The following is a 16,876-nucleotide window of genomic DNA, read 5'->3' as shown; positions in this document are numbered from 1 at the left end:
GAATACAAAAATAGGCATTCTTTTATAATTTTATGATTTTTTTTCTTGTTATATTCTTTAGAATAAATTGATTGAGGAATACCAAGAAGGTTGATGTCTAACTTTAAAAAATGAAAGAGGAGGAGGGTAGTGAATGACGTCCCAGGTCACTAAAGACCCGAGGTATGCATTTAAGGGTTAAATGACACTTGTCAATAATTCAAATTTACACAATTCAAATTCAGATCATTATGTCATATTTCTAGCTTCATAAATAGTCCCTTTCATGCTGACTTTAAACAGCACACACATACGTTAAAGCACCTGACAAATGCTATATGCATTTGTTTCAAGTGTTTAATATAAAGCATTCCCATGTTTCAGACCACTTAGCTCATGCAATTTCTAAGGCTGGAACTAACAATTTTTTCAGTCAGTTAATTTATCAATGTTTTCCCCTCGATTAATCTTTCATTACACTGGAAATGGAAAGTCAAGTCAACCGCGTTGCATTGTGCGATCTTATATATTGCTCTATTTCGCAGATGTAGCAGGTCATCCAGGGAAATGGATTCTAAAACACACAGCAGCATTCACAGAGTAGTATGGTAGTATACTATTCTGAACATAGCCAAGGACAGAGGTTCCTTTCCAATCAAATACTACAAAGACACATGCATGTTACAAGCTTTTGTTTTATTACTATGACCTCCAAATGCAACAATTTCAAATATTGTATCACTACATTTTGAATTGCATTAGCACACAAAGATTTGAGAGTGCTTTGTATTCTGTGCTGTGTAATCTTAGTGCTGTGGGCGTTTCTCCATTAAACAAACAGCACCTCATTACCAGTGCAATTCTTTACACAAGCATCATCTTCAAGCCTTCAATGATGCTCTTCTATCGCTGCCAATGACATCAGCTTGGCCCTCAATCCTTCACACCTCATAAAATCAGTCTGTGCCTCAGGCTCCTTGTGTCCAATCTCAGCTCCAGCTCTAGTTTGTGACGTGAATCTGAATCTATGGCAGATGATGAAGGAATCTTCTTGGGGAACTGGGAGTTCACAGAGGCCGACAATATATCTGAATCCATGCAACAATCACCTGTGATAAAGGTCTTAAAGGATTAGTTTACTTTAAAATGAAAATTACCCCATGATTTACTCACCCTCAAGCCATCCTATGTGTATATGACTTTCTTCTTTCAGACGAACACAATCGAAGTTATATTAATAATAACCCTGATGCTCCAAAGCTTTATAATGGCAGTGAACTGAAACCACCTGTTTGAAACTCAAGAAACTGCATCCAAACACCACAAATGTATTCCACACGGCTCTACAAAGGCCATCTGAAGCAAATCGATACGTTTGTGTAAGAAAAATATCCATATTTAACATGGTATAAAGTCAAATTTCTAGCTTCCGCCAGACCGCCTTCCGTATTCTACTTATAAAGAAAGCGTAACACCTCTCGCAAGTCTCAACTTATGACTTTTTTCCAAGTTATTTTACTTTATAACATGTTAAATATGGATATTTTTCTTACAGGTCACTAGAGGCCTATTCAAAACAAAAGGCATAGCTTGATGACGCCAAGTTTGAGAGCATAATCTTGGGACATTTGGTCTTCACTTCACAGCCGGTGAAAGTAATCGGGATAGGACTCGGAAAGAAATCATGTTCATGGATGAGATTATTAACGTTACTGTAGTTTGAAGCAGAGCAGGAGCGAGTGTTGTGGGAGCTGAACGAGGGCGCTGGAGCGATTGAGCAACACAAGACTCACGAGCAGCAGAACTTTTATTATGTCACAGTTGCCGTCGCCGCTTCTGCTTTTCCGGTCATGAGTATGAGGTAACGCAGCTCTGTTTATCATATTAGATATATTTGAGAGTGTTGAAAATGATGTTATAACGTTACTCTGTGTGTTCACTCGGTGGCTGCTGTGAGACACTGTTACACACTGGTTTGTGTTGATAAATGGCATGCAATTAATTTTAAAACGTATTGTATGATGGAGAAAATGCTGTATTACTGTTACTAAAAATAAAGCTGCATCTGATTATGCTATGTTAGCTACTTCACAAAATAGTGTTTTTCTCTGAGGCATGGTAAAGCATGGTACTCGCAAAAAATCAAGAAAATTTGATTTAAACAATAAGACTAAACGAGCTGTATAACAATAATTAGTTCTCTATCTATAAATGTAACCAAACAGTTGTTCCCTTGCCTATTAAAACATCTAATACATTAAAGCGTCTTCTTTGGTGTTTCCGTGGTTTCTACAAAAAAAAAAAAAAAAAACGGAAACTGAGGGAAACACGTGTATGACTCAATTTACAGGCGACTCCTCACACGTCCCGGAGCCTTGGTTAAAATTGCAATTTCCTCACGATGTACAAATAGTTGGAAACATTTGGGATATTGTAAGTACTCAAGTGAACAAAATATATAACACTGGCCTAGTGCTTTTTGGATATTTTACTGCAAAATTCTTACATATTGCACTTTTAATAAAAATTTATATAATATATATATATATATATATATATAAATCAACTGCATGTAATTAATGATAATCTCTTTCTGTCTTGCCGTCTTTGGTGTTGTCAGGAAACAAAATGATAAATGATACATTCAGCTGAATGTTATCTATGTGTTGTTGAAGTGCAGTAGTGTTTTAAGCATCAGGGATTGTCCGGATGCTTTCTTCTCATCATGCCCTGTGAGACAGGCTATATTTGCCTTTGCACTGCCACTAATGTTCCCTACTTTCATCTGTAACCTTTGTGCTCCTGTCAGGGTGCCAGTGGGCAGACCTCAAACAAGCTTAAGGGTCAAATACTTCTCACAGGGAACCACTGAGAGATGATCTGGGCTGCCAGGAGTTGGCCAATGGAAACTGAACTGTTAAAAGTACGTGATGGATGGAGATGAACATGAAACGTTGGACTGCGATCCGATCCATTAGCCACGTGCCCACCAGCAAGGTTTGTGGAATCTCCAAACAGCCTCAACATTAATGTCTGCAGGAGCGCTTTCATAATACAACAAAAGCCAGCTGTCTACCTCTGTGACCTTCAATTTACTGCAGGCACAAGGGCCACGGCCAGTTCAAATAGCCCAGGAAAAAAATAAAATAAAGACATGATCCTCCTCTGGAGCAGTATCTGATACAGTTAAAAAAAAAAAAAAAAGGTAAAATCAGCTCATCAGAACTGAAATGCAATAGGACACATTAATCCATGGCGATTTAAATCTGGTGTAATTTCCACCAATCACCTTAACCCCTATCTCTCAATACTTCCCTGATGCTTTCTTTTTTTCCTACTAAAGAAAGAAATGCCCCAAATTAAAAAAAAAAGAAAAAAAGAAAAGTGAAAGCAATTTATTAAAGGAACAGTTCATCCAAAGATGAAAATTCCCTGATTATTTGCTCACCCCCAGGCCATCCAAGATGTATCTGACTTTCTTTCTTCAGCTGAAGAGAAATTATGTTTGAGGAAAACATTCCAGGCTTTTTCTCCAGCTAAAATCAATTGAACAAGGGATCACTGTAGTCCATTTCTGACTGTCCAAAATTCATTACTTCCACTTTGGGATGATCACGCATGATGTAACAGTGGGGTGAGTTTTGCCACCTACAAGAGTGGAAAAGGTGCAGTCCAAAAGTTGAATGATTGTTATAAGGAGTTATCTTTATCGGTATATTAGTATGTGTGTCAGTTTATTGTTTAAAACAGCCCATTTATGCATTTATCCTGGATACTCGACAACAGACCAGTACATGCAGTTTACATCACACATGACCTTCCCAGAATGCAAGCGTAACACAAGAGGCCGTGAACTCAACAGTCTCACTGATGCACATCGCAGAGCGGGACTAAAGCGAACATTTGTAGTTATATAAATATTTTTTTCCCCCCAGAAAATGGCTGATCAATTCGCTAGAGAAGTCCCTTAATATTTTCTGGCTGGGGTCATGTGAAGCCCTACGAGACTACCTAAATATGGATTTTAAACCATCAGAAATGGACTACGGAGATCCCTGTTCACTTGCATTAGATAGACAAAAATCCTGTAATGTTTGCCTGAAAAACTTTTGTCTTACCCTTTTTCCCCATATTATATACGTCACTCGCCTGTGTGTTTTTTGTCAGATCCATAAATTAGGGGTTTGACTGTAAACAAAACTCACAGTTCGGTATGTACCTCGGTTTTGAAGTCACGCTAATTTAAATTACCGGATTCGGTAATTTAATTAAATTAAATTAAAGGTGCCATCGAATGTTTATTCACAAGATGTAATATAAGTCTAAGGTGTCCCCTGAATGTGTCTGAAGTTTCAGCTCAAAATACCCCACAGATGATTTTTTAATTAATTTTTTTAACTGCCTATTTTGGGGCATAATTAGAAATGCGCCGATTCAGGCCGCGGCCCCTTTAAATCGTGCGCTCTCCGCCCTCGGAGCTCGCGCTTGCCTTAAACAGTGCATAAACAAAGTTCACACACCTAATATAACCCTCAAAATGGATCTTTACAAAGTGTTCATCATGCATGCTGCATGCATGCAGATAATGTCAGTATTATCAAAGACTATAGAATAACACAAGACGTGTCACTCGTATTGTTTTGAATGGGAGAAAGTGTAACGCGCAATATGGCGGAATAAGTCCCGCCTTCTAAAGCCAAGAGCCAATCACCGACTGGTAAAGTCATCGTGTCACTTCAGAGGCCATTAGAGTCATCAGTTTCTATAGAAACAGTCAGACGCGCGCCTCCGAAGAGACGCGCATTTAGGTCTGCGCATTAGCTTGATTTTTTTTGTCATGATTCGAGTGTTTAGAAACTAAATTTATGAGTCGGTTGTTGTTAGATTTCATTGGTGATTTAAAATATGAAATTTAATCTTAAGGTTGACTAACAGTTTTGGAGAATCTGATGTTTCCCCATTCAAAGAGATAGGAGCTGCATGATGCCCAGGATGCCCGAGAGGCGTTTCAAAGATGGCCGCAGAGTGAAATGACTTGTCTTAAGGCCAATTCACACCGCACCGACAAACGCCAACAAACTCCAACAGACGAGTTTGTTGGCGTTTGTTGGCTGTTGTCGTTGCGGTGTGAATTGGCCTTTAAAGGGACTTTGGTATTATATACTGTTATATTGTTTACATTTGATTCCGAATGGATTTGAGGCTATGATCCGTGGCTAACGGCTAACACTACACTGTTGGAGAGATTTATAAAGAATGAAGTTGTGTTTATGAATTATACAGACTGCAAGTGTTTAATAATGAAAATAGTGACAGCTCTTGTCTCCGTGAATACAGTAAGAAACGATGGTAACTTTAACCACATTTAACAGTACATTAGCAACATGCTAACGAAACATCTAGAAAGACAGTTTACAAATATCACTAAAAATATCATGATATCATGGATCATGTCAGTTATTATTACTCCATCTGCCATTTTTCGCTATTGTTCTTGCTTGCTTACCTAGTCTGATGATTCAGTTGTGCACATCCAGACGTTAATACTGGCTGCCCTTGTCTAATGCCTTGAACATGGGCTGGCATATGCAAATATTGGGGGCGTACATATTAATGAGCCCAACTGTTACGTAACAGTCGGTGTTATGTTGAGATTCGCCTGTTCTTCGAAGGTCTTTTAAACAAATGAGATTTATATAAGGAGGAGGAAACAATGGTGTTTGAGACTCACTGTATGTCATTTCCTTGTACTGAACTCTTGTTATTTGACAATGCCAAGATAAATTCAATTTTTAATTCTAGGGCACCTTTAACTTATAACTAAAAGTTCCTCAAGGATAAAAAAATTATCTCTGCTAATGTCATATAAACTATGTAGGGAGCCCTTACTTGAACATTATGCTACTATAATAATAAAGGTTAACAAGTAAGCCCAAACTATTAGCCTAAATTCAATCACTTTTTATTTTTAGATATAATAATCAACACTCAAATAAATCGTATACAAACATGTTGCATATAACATCTAAATCTAATAATAAAATTATGTTTAATTTAATTACTCCAATTCCAATGCTGAAATATAATCATTTATACACAGTGGCTGTCATTTTCACAGGTTACTAACAGGTTAAGTAACAAACAGGTTAAGTAAAATATAGGCCTAATGAATAGGCTAATACAGTGCATGTATTAAGCGAAAGAGTTCATTTCTCTGGCAAACTAACAAGCTGTGGACACTGACTGGCTTTTCTGAGGTAAATGCTACATGACATATTGTTTACAAGCTGTTTTATAGTGATGTCTTTCCGTGGTTAAAACACTAATTAAGAGATTACACGAGATATGACCGTTTCAGTAAGTTGTACTGTATCTTTCAATATACCTTCAGATGTTCATTCATGTTTATTCTGTAACTAGCATTAAAGTTTTAAAGTAAAATTTTGCACAATACACACAATCATGAGCCGAAATCCTCTCCCTGAAAATGTTGATACTTGGTGTCCATGTATCGATACGATATATCACCACACAAAATAACGTGATACTATGCTTTATCAATTTTTCCGTTTCCCTAGTTGTCAGTATACTTTAAAAGGTAAAAAAAAAAATTGTTAATTTTTGGTTTAGTCTGTAAAACTTAAAATGTTGCTACTGTATTTTTACTGTCACATTCGGGCAACCACAGCTGCCATTTTTTACAAGATTTTTTACAAGCCATGAACAGCAGAAAAGAAAAAAAGAAGAGCTATCCGACCCTTTCAGCCCATCCTCTTAAATTTGCCATGAGCAGTCCATTACGTGTAGCCAACACAACTGAACACCACCGAGCCCTGCTGTGTACATCATATCACAGTGAGTACAGAAAAGCGTGTCAGGTCTCGGCCTTCTTTGAAATACTGCTGACAGCCTGCAGTAATGGATTTAGATCAGAGGATTCACTTTAGATATTTCCAGCTCGACCTCTGAGCTTCTAAAACAATTTGGAATAAATTTACTGTAAGCTGAAGCTGTGACATGTTACAAAAGAACAAAAAAAGCATATGCTGGATAAAACATTTCAATGAAAAGAACTTTAACACAAAGGCCTGATTATGACCAGCGTTTTAAGAAGGACATGCAATATATTTGGAAACAATATCTGAACCTTACAAACCAGAGATGGTCAATACCAAGGGTATTTATGACATAATGGATATGGTTAGCTAGCTTAGAAATGTTTCATTTTTTCAATCGATTACAATCCACGAATAAATGTAGAGAGATTCACAAAATTAAAATTTATAAATAATCAAAATCAGATCCACAAATATATCATAGGAGTTTCACAAAACTGATTAATCGTGATTGGTTGGAGCAAGAATGTGCTATGATTGGTCAGCGCAATCTGTTATCTGATTGGCTTTAGTAGATGGTGGGTGGAGTCCACCTATTCGTGGATTTGGGTGCACGTCTCGACTCCAGAAAGGTTTCAAAATCAGCAAAATGTGGTGATTTACAAACGCAGAGGAAGTGATTCATAAATTTAGAAACAGGCAAAGGTGTGTTTGTAACTTTTTTTTTTTTTTTTTTGTAAATTGGTACATCTTTAATTTATTTGTGACCGTATATTCGTGGATCTTATTATTAGTTTAATTTTTGTGAAAATCTTTGCATTTACTTGTGGCTCATAATCAGTTTATTTGGGGAAAAAAAATTCTAGACTCATTTATCTGTCATAAGGTCAATAATATCTTTCCCTGCCACTGACAATTTTCTCATCATTTATGAGACAAAACTTCCCTGCCATTGACAGAAATGTCTGGCTTTGCGAATGAAAGATGAGAATTTTCAGATCAAAACAGGCAACAACAAAAAAAGAAGCAGAAACAAGTGATAAATGCATTGCTTTCACACGTAGTGGTTTGAAAAACAAAAATGCGATTTTCTCAGCTTTTTGTTCAAAGTGTTGCTTTATTAAACTCATACACATTGTTTAAAAAAAAAAAAAAAAGGAATGCATGAAGCTAGAATACAATTATTTTATTTTTATTTTATTTTTTAAAAGCAGAGGCTGTTTTCTGTCTTTTGATATATTGCATGTTCGGATATTCACACAAAATATTTGGGAGCCATGTAAGTTTTGTAAAAATGATCAAATGCTGGTGGTGGCTGGCAACTTTTTAAAAAGAAAAAAATGCAAGCCGATCATTTGTGTTTATAAAGCATATACAGTTGTATTTTTTTTTTTTTTTTAAGAAAATGACCATTTCTCTAGATAAGACCCTTATTCCTCGTCTGGTATCATTTAAAGCCCTTTGAAGCTGCACTGAAACTGTCATTTTGACCTTCAACCGTCTGGAGGCCATTGAAGTCCACTATAAAGAGTAAAATCCTGGAATGTTTTCATCAAAAATTTATTTTCAACTGAAGAAAGAAAGACATGAACATCTTGGATGACATGGGGGTGAGTAAAATATCAGGAACATTTTAATTCAGAAGTGAACTAATCCTTTAAGCAATCTGAGTAATGGAGGAAAAAAAACAACCCTCCAGTCATCACTGCTTCAACTACTGACAGCCATGTTCAGACACACATCTAGAAGCTTCTGGCCAAGAATAAGTGCACAAATAAAGAAGATACTGCTGAAATGGAGGATGGTGCTGAGAGCGAATGATGATGTTTGCTGCCCACCCTTACCACCAAAATAAATCCATATTTCCTCTTTGTCATGGTGTTCCAAACCTGTGTGACTATTTTGATCAGATACATTATTCATAATTTCTCCTTTGTGTTCCACTGAAGAAATAAAGTCATACTGGACTGGAAAAATATTAAAGGTGCTAAAGAGGATGTTTTGTTTTATACATTTTTGCAATATTACTTGAAACTCTCTTTATTAACTGATAAAAGACTTTTTATTAGGTGCACTGAAAGGAATAATATTAATATATATCATCTATGCACGAGGTAGGGTCTTAAAAACATCAGCCAATCGTTTACGCGATCATCGCGTAAACGATTGGCCCTCTGGCTTGTCAATCACTGCCATGACGTTCCTTGTGAGAGACGAGCGCAGCTGCACGCTCCAGTAACTTTCCACACTCCACAGGCACCGCATGCAATGTTTTTGTCAGGAGACAGGAGTGACAACTGCAGATTATGAGTTACCTGCGGTGAGTCCGACATTATGAATCCAAAAAACACGACACAGCGAATGCCGGTGGTAAACACTCGTGTTCCAAAACTCGTGCAGAAGTTTTGGGAGGCGTTCCCTCGAAATGAGCTGTGAAGGAGGGGGCTGTTCTTACGCATGCGCTCATTTCAAAAACTCACTAACAGTCTTTGGTTTCTCAGTCGACGAAAAAATCCTCTCTATCACCTTTAATGTGTAAATAAAGTAAAAGTAAACAATGCATTTGAAAAAGGGGAAAAAAGAGAAAAAAAGTGCAGTGCAGGATGAGACATGGATATTTTGCTTGGTTTCCTAAGAGAAAAACAGCTTAATTTTGTAAATTTCCCAGAGAACAGAACTTAACACAGATTAACACACAAACTACAACCCACAAACTCACTAATTTTAAATGGATTTGGTCTTCAAGTATTTCAAGTAAATACAGACGAAGACACCATGTCCCATTTTGTTTACCTTCTCACACTCCTAGGGCCCTATTTTAACGATCTAAGCGCATGGTCTAAAGCGCAAGTGCACTTAGGGCATGTCCGAATCCAATTTTAATAGATTAAAGGTGCTAAAGAGGTTCTTTTCGTCGACTGAGAAACCAAAAACTGTTACTGAGTTTTTTAAATGAGCGCATGCGTAAGAACAACCCCCCTCCTTTCGTGGGAACGCCTCCTAAAACTCGTGCACGAGTATTGGAACACAAGTGTTTACCACCGGCATTCGCTGTGTCGCGTTAGTGGATTCATTATGTCGGACTCACCGCAGGTAACTCATAATCTGCAGTTGTTACTCCTGTCTCCTGACAAAAACATTGCATGCGGTGCCTGTGGAGTGTGGAAAGTTACTGGAGCGCGCAGCTGCACTCGTCTCTCACAAGGAACGTCATGGCAGCGATTGACAAGCCAGAGGGCCAATCGTTCACGCCCTACCTCGTGCACAGATGATGTATATTAATATTATTCCTTTCAGTGCACCTAATAAATAGTCTTTTATCAGTTAATAAAGACAGTTTCAAGTAATATTGCAAAAATGTTTAAAAAACAAAACATCCTCTTTAGCACCTTTAACGATGGAAAAAAAATGGTCAGCGCGCCCGGCACATAGTTTAAAAGGGTTGTCCCTTTTCTTTTAAGGAGTAATAATGGGTGTGTTTTGGGCATAACATGCAATAAACCAATCATGGACTTGATTCTATGCATCGGTTGTCGATTGAATAGAGGCAGAGCATGTAGTCGATTGTAAGAAAGGGACAGAGTTTAAACAGGCGAAATGATTGGAGAAGTCCTGTATGTGTCACCAGAGAAAAACTGACATTTCAAATAAAATTTATGACATCAAAAAAATGAAGAAAAAAAAAACATATGCATGGATGAATAGGTCACAATGAGATCAATAATAAGCATTTAGAAAATAGGGTGATTTTTATTTAATGACGACTTTAAGTGAAAATCACATACTAAAGCCCCTCCCCTTGAATAGAGTACATGTTTTCAAACCAACTGATACAACATAGACCACCTATTTCCAAGTAAAGTAAAATCCTGAAGTTTTTTTATGCCCTTGATAGGTGAAGATTCATCTGTTCAGTGTTTCTGCTGAAAGTCATTAAATCCATTAATCAATAGGACCTTGAGTTTCAGCTGAAAATGTCCAATTAAAGCAAAGAAAGTGTGTTTGCTTTCACCTGTGAAAGCTTCTGAGCTTCAGCTGGTCACGGCTCAATTTCTCACCTAATAAAGATGTTACAGTATTTATTTCATAGTTGAGGTATACCAATTGCTGCAATTATCATTAATTATAATAACTGGCACTCAACACAAAAGTCACTATTAGTCTTTAATATAAAAATAATTAGGAGGAACAACTGTAGGAAATCACTGTCATTATTTTGAACTGAAGGAATCCACTTCTTTTCAATGAAATGATCACCAAATGACACAAATGAACGAAGGTCTTGTGGGTGTGGAATGACATGAGGGTGAGTAATAAATGACATTATTTTCATTTTTGGGTGAACTAACCCTTTAAGAAAACATCTTCATCAACACTTGACAACACTTGTGCTGCAAAAATTCACAACGCAACCAAATACAGAAATGCACAGTAGGCTGTTTACATTAATCTTACGCCATAAAAGCATTCTGGGGTTCAAATACATTCTCAGACTCACCCTGTGTTCCATTCGGAAGGGCTCATCCCTATGCCCTAATCCCTTCAAAGGGTTTACCCTCCGGAGTGAGAGCTTTGAAGGGATGAAGGGTGTAGGGGTCCAAAAAACTCTTCTTTTGGAACGCACTTCTGCGTCATCTTAATGAGACGATCAAGGAGAAGTAGATTGTGCAAGCTGCGCTCTTTGTTTAACATTAGTTTATTTATTTATGGCTTGTTTATTTAGGCTATATTGTATCTATGTATTCTAAACATTTGAATGAACTGATAAAGGGAGCTGTAAAGTATTTTTGTTCAAGTACAATGTCGTTTTGACCATAATAATGTACCAAACCTAACGTAAAATCGAATTCTGAGCCTCCTGTACCCATTCTGTGACATCAAAGAACTTCCATGTGCAAAGGATCATGGGGGCCCAAAGTGTCCATCAGTTGTACCCTTCGAAATCCTTCATTCCGAAGGGCCCTTTGAAGTGGCCAGTTTTGAGCACTTCGGTTTGGAACGACCCTTCAACATGGCGGCCATGATTATTTTCACTCCGAAGTGCCCTTCGGAGGGCGATATATCCCGTTTGGAACGCACCATCAGCCGAACGCACGAGCACTCTTCTTCATGAGCATTTGAGCATGTGGTTAAAAAATAGCCTAGTGTGCCATGTGCTCTTAAAAACTAAGCTCCGAATCAATTCAAGAGAGAAATGCAATGCATTGGGAAAATCTCAGAAACAATCCACGAATTGCGATGCATCGATTTATTATCCCAGGCAGTCCTAGTATTTGCAGCACACGTGTTGTTTTCAATAGTTTGCCGGTGTTTTTTTTTGCATTTGCATGCGTTTTCTTGAGTTGCGACGTGTAAAACTCTCTCAGCCACCGTAAAAATCTAATTCAGAATATACAGAAAAATCACATCAGCTAAGATGATAATCTAACACTGGAATTTTAAAGGAAAACTCAAGAGAATCACTTTCATTTTATCACTTCACTCCTGCAAGTCATTCTTCCAGCATCCCTCCACAAATGATTATCTAAAATTAATGAAGTCTGAGGGAGGAGACTTTGAGGTTATCATCACATTTAAGAATGTGCAAACTCAAGGACCTATTCGATAAATGTTCAATCTTTGCATGCATACAGAGTGGGTATCAACATACAAAAGCTAGAGACACACCTGTTTCCAAGAGCCAAGGAAATGTCCTTGATGGCAGTCAACATGAGGTTGATGTAACAGTCATTTGAAGACATCTGAGATGCCATGACCTGTAATCATGCCATCAGCTCAGTAACCTCTCAAGAGACCTTTAAATGATCAAACAGATTTTAACTAACAGTCTCAGCCGTTGCCAGGCAAATCAATCATCCATAACGTTTGCAGATGGCTTTTCCCTCTTATTAAAACACACACCCATGCGCAAACACATAAAATGCTAATTGTTTTTTAATGATATTTTATACCTCTCCCTCAGGGAAATAATTTGGGGTTTAGCTTACTCTGTTTACAGTATGTACCTCAGTTTATTAAGCACTGATATTAATAATGATGCAGTTTAACATGCAGCTTCCTTGAACACAAAACACATCTGTGGTGTCAGTCAGCAGATGGGCTGCAAAAACACAAAGCCACGTGACGGGAAGACAGCAGCCACTCTGGTATTGCTGATAGATCTGATAGGTCTCTGCTCAAATCCATTCCATCCAATTACAGTTACATTCAGTCAGTCAATTTAAGATGCAGATTTATGCGCATATACATCTGGTACTATCCTGGTGCCATAGTTTGTGGGAACAGAAATTGTCTTGATTTCTTTGATTAGTTAGATCACATTACAAGCATTGAGATGTTGACATTATGGTCAACACACTTACCTAATATAACTAATACACATGTACACACACACACTTCCTTTGCATGCATGGAGACTCTTCATTCTGTGAGCCAATGATATTTTCTATCCCCTAAAGAAATTCAGGTAAATTGTGACACTTTTTGAAATTGAATGACTGGGAAAATGGTTATTTCAAAATATTCAGGATATCATTTATGTAGATTTAAGTTTACTTATTATATCCTACTGAAACAGGAGACTTAGACATAACAAAGGTCTCATTTTTCTTTTTTCCCGATAAGTTAATTTTGTCAACTTTTAGGAGTGCGCTAGCATACCTCAATTTTAACAGACACAGAATAATACCACAAAACTCATTCATTTGTTCTTTTAGTGTTTCCTAATGTCCTATTTCCTAATAAATTATGGACTGGCTTGATTTAAAAATAAATTATTTTGATTTTAAAAGTCATTCTTTGTTATAATAGTAATGTTAGGGATTGCATAAGGATATTAGGGGTGTAAAAAGATATCGTGTCACAATATTTTGCATTACAAAAATGCAACAATATTGTATCATGACAATATATATATTGTGTATAGTTCACCTGAAATGAAAATTACTGTGTGAGAAAAAAAAATCAAGTTTATAGAGTTTTAGTGTCAGTACTACACTGAACTACTTATATATATATATATATATATATATATATATATATATATATATATATATATATATATATATATATATATATATATATATCTGTTATATATACTATATAGGGCGTTGTTAGGTACGATGCAAAGCGGAGTGCCTGCAACCCCTTCAGCCGTGACTTATTCACAATACAGCACAGCCTCCCGTACCTTATTGCTTTTATAAAACAGTTACCACACAATATAAATATTAAAGCCAAAAATATGTATCAATGCAACTTTCAAGAAGTAAACTTTCACTAAAAGCCTTTCTTCCGCCAGAAAATTAAAAAAAGTCCCAAACCGTGAACTGCAACAGAAGTTACATTATTACGCCATTAGATGGCAGCAAAGACTGTCTTTATGAGTGTGTCAGTCAGTAGAGAAGACTTTTACATTGAAAAGACTGAATTGTTGTGAACAAGAAACAAGATGCAAGTGACAAATGCTTTGACTAGTGCTGTCAGTCACGGAAATCCCCTTAACTGTTAAAAGGACAAGATAAAACATCGGACATTTAAACAAATGTCTGGACTGACCTGAAGGAAAATGCTAAATCTGAATGCAGGTAATAAACTCGCTCACTCGATCTCTTTCTCACAATAATCTTCTATGTAATACAGTAAGATTCATTGAACAATATCAACTGAGAACAAACAGTCTATGTTGCTAAGAGTGGTTGCTAAGGGTGTTGTGTAGTGATACACAGAACCATTGGGTTAAGAGGTTATAGCTGTGTTGTATTGTGAATAAAGCACAGCTATTGACCAATCAGAATCAAGGACAGGAACTAACCGTTTTATAATGTATAATAATGCAATATTTGTGGGTCCTGATAATGACAAATTTCTTATATTACCAGTAAAAAGTAGCCCACATTATTTAAAATATATCTAGTCGGTGACAGATGCAAACATATTCATCTAAAAAGAACTGTGTTTCAGCGTCCAAGCCTGTTCATTTCCACCCCCAATTCAGCATTTTAAATCAACAGTACATTTTTGTTATCCTTTTAGCATATGTCTTGGAGTACCGCAATAATATCGTATCGTGAGTTCAGTACCGTGATATGTACCGAATCGTGACATGAGGGTATCTAAGCGATGGATCTAAACAAACAAATATATGCAGTTCAAATGGAGCTAATCGTTAGTTTGCTTTATAAAATAAAAGATCATGTCAATCTGTATCAATGAACAAGCTAGGGTTTTCAATTTCATAAAAAATAATGCTCTGAAAGAGGCACTTGGCACAGATCCATTATGTGTAAATGTAAATATCTCGTTATAAAATACCCAATGACTGTAATAAACAGTTTATCAAAGTATTCACCTTGTTTTCCGATTTAAAAGTACATTGAAACAATGTCAAAACCACACTAAAAGAACAACAACAACTCCAGTCCCAGTCAAAGAGTGATGGGAATGGAAAGTTCCACAGCACCACCAAGTGGATTCAACTATGGATTTCTGCACTGTATTTCTCCAGTCCGGGAGAGAGGGAAAAGTTGCAAACAATAAAACTGGTGTGGATTGAATTCAAATAGACGAAAATGCCATTTGGGGGCACATTTACTACAATAAAAGTAATTGGGTTGAATTTACAAATGAGTTACTTGATATATTGAATTAACTGTTTTTCATATGTCCCAACATTTCACCATGAGATAATCAATCGCTAAATATAAACGTATTGCACTTACCTCTTCCACAGTTAGTGGCATGCATATCCGGTATTCCTTCAACAACATTGTCCTCTCCTTATGATTCCCACGCTAGATCGAGTGCCAGTGATCATCTAAATCAATTCAGCCATCTGGTGATGCATGCAATCACGAGTTGTCATATAAAAAAAGATGGAAAATTTCAGTGCACTTCTGTAGAAACGCTCTTCCCGTTGTGTTTGCAGTGAACGTTCGCGCGCGCGGCTTGTGATGTTGTAAGAATTCACTCTTGGAATTTGCGATGCTCGTGCGTTTTTACGCGCAGGGAAACACGCCAGAAACGCACAAGAAATCCAGCGGAGAAGAGGTTTGTCGCAGCGTCCCTGTGTTTTAAACTTTAAAATGAAGCGGATCTGTGCTCTGGTCTTCTTTATAATGAATCCCTTCTTCCCGTGCACCTGTCCCGTCCCGCTCCACACAGATGATAAAGCGATGATTTGAGTAAATCTCAAAGTGAACACGGCGCACCTGGAGTTAGTGGCATTGTTTTCCTCTTCTAGTCAAATGAGAGATGTTGTGCAGCTGTCGTTTAGTCCGCTGCGCTAACGCGGGATGGCAAGTTTGCAAAGGAGAAAGACACGCTGTGGCCGTGTGGCGCAACGCATCACAATGTTTTCATCGGCCAATAACGCCTTTAACCGATGGGCGGCACTAGTGACTGTAACATCACACACCAGCCGCAGCAATAAATCCAGCGAGAAAGACTTTGTTTGCTTTTTGCTTGTGCGTTTGTGGTTAAGAAAATTAGAGCTGTGTCACGTATATGTCTTGTAACATATGAGACGTGCAAGATACTGTGACAAATATATTAAATAAATTAAAATCAATATTCAGTATATTAAAAAATGGGATTTAAATATCTGTAAATCTCGGCCTATTACTTTAAATCTCTCTTTATAGATAGATAGACGGACGGATAGATGGATGAACAGATAGACATACAGACTGATAGACAGAGACGGACATAGATAGATAGATAGATAGAAAGACGGACAGATAGATAGATGGATGGAGGACAGACGGATGAATGGATGGACAGAGAGATAGACAGACAGACGGATGGACAGACAGACAGATAGATGGACGGACAGATAGACGGACGGATAGATGGATGAACAGATAGACATACAGACTGATAGACAGAGACGGACAGATAGATAGATAGATAGATGGACGGACAGACAGATAGAGAGATGAATGGATAGATAGATAGACACATGGATGGACGGACAGATAGAGAGATAGAAGGATGGACAGATAGATAGAAAGACGGACAGATAGATGGATGGAGGACAGACGGATGGATGGATGGACAGAGAT

At 37.3% G+C, this 16,876-nt stretch overlaps 2 protein-coding genes across 2 annotated transcripts in view; one reads left to right on the top strand and one right to left on the bottom strand.

Moving 5' to 3' along the window:
• Window positions 1-16,239, bottom strand: part of pitpnc1a (phosphatidylinositol transfer protein cytoplasmic 1a) — a 115,327-nt gene extending 99,088 nt beyond the window's left edge. The window contains exon 1 of the mRNA XM_067382692.1: window positions 15,536-16,239. Within this exon, the coding sequence (XP_067238793.1) occupies window positions 15,536-15,583 (48 nt within the window). The 5' untranslated portion in view covers window positions 15,584-16,239. The remainder of the gene's footprint in view (window positions 1-15,535) is intronic.
• The window catches only part of helz (helicase with zinc finger), an 87,650-nt gene continuing 73,728 nt past the window's right edge, over window positions 2,955-16,876 (top strand). Inside the window, exon 1 of the mRNA XM_067382686.1 lies at window positions 2,955-2,976. The gene's annotated coding sequence lies outside the window, so the exon portion shown is untranslated. The remainder of the gene's footprint in view (window positions 2,977-16,876) is intronic.

The sequence above is a fragment of the Chanodichthys erythropterus genome, chromosome 3 (assembly GCF_024489055.1).
Source record: "Chanodichthys erythropterus isolate Z2021 chromosome 3, ASM2448905v1, whole genome shotgun sequence".
Classification (NCBI taxonomy): domain Eukaryota; kingdom Metazoa; phylum Chordata; class Actinopteri; order Cypriniformes; family Xenocyprididae; genus Chanodichthys; species Chanodichthys erythropterus.
Note: the sequence above shows the minus strand (reverse complement) of the source record. Positions and strands in the feature narration are given on the sequence as shown.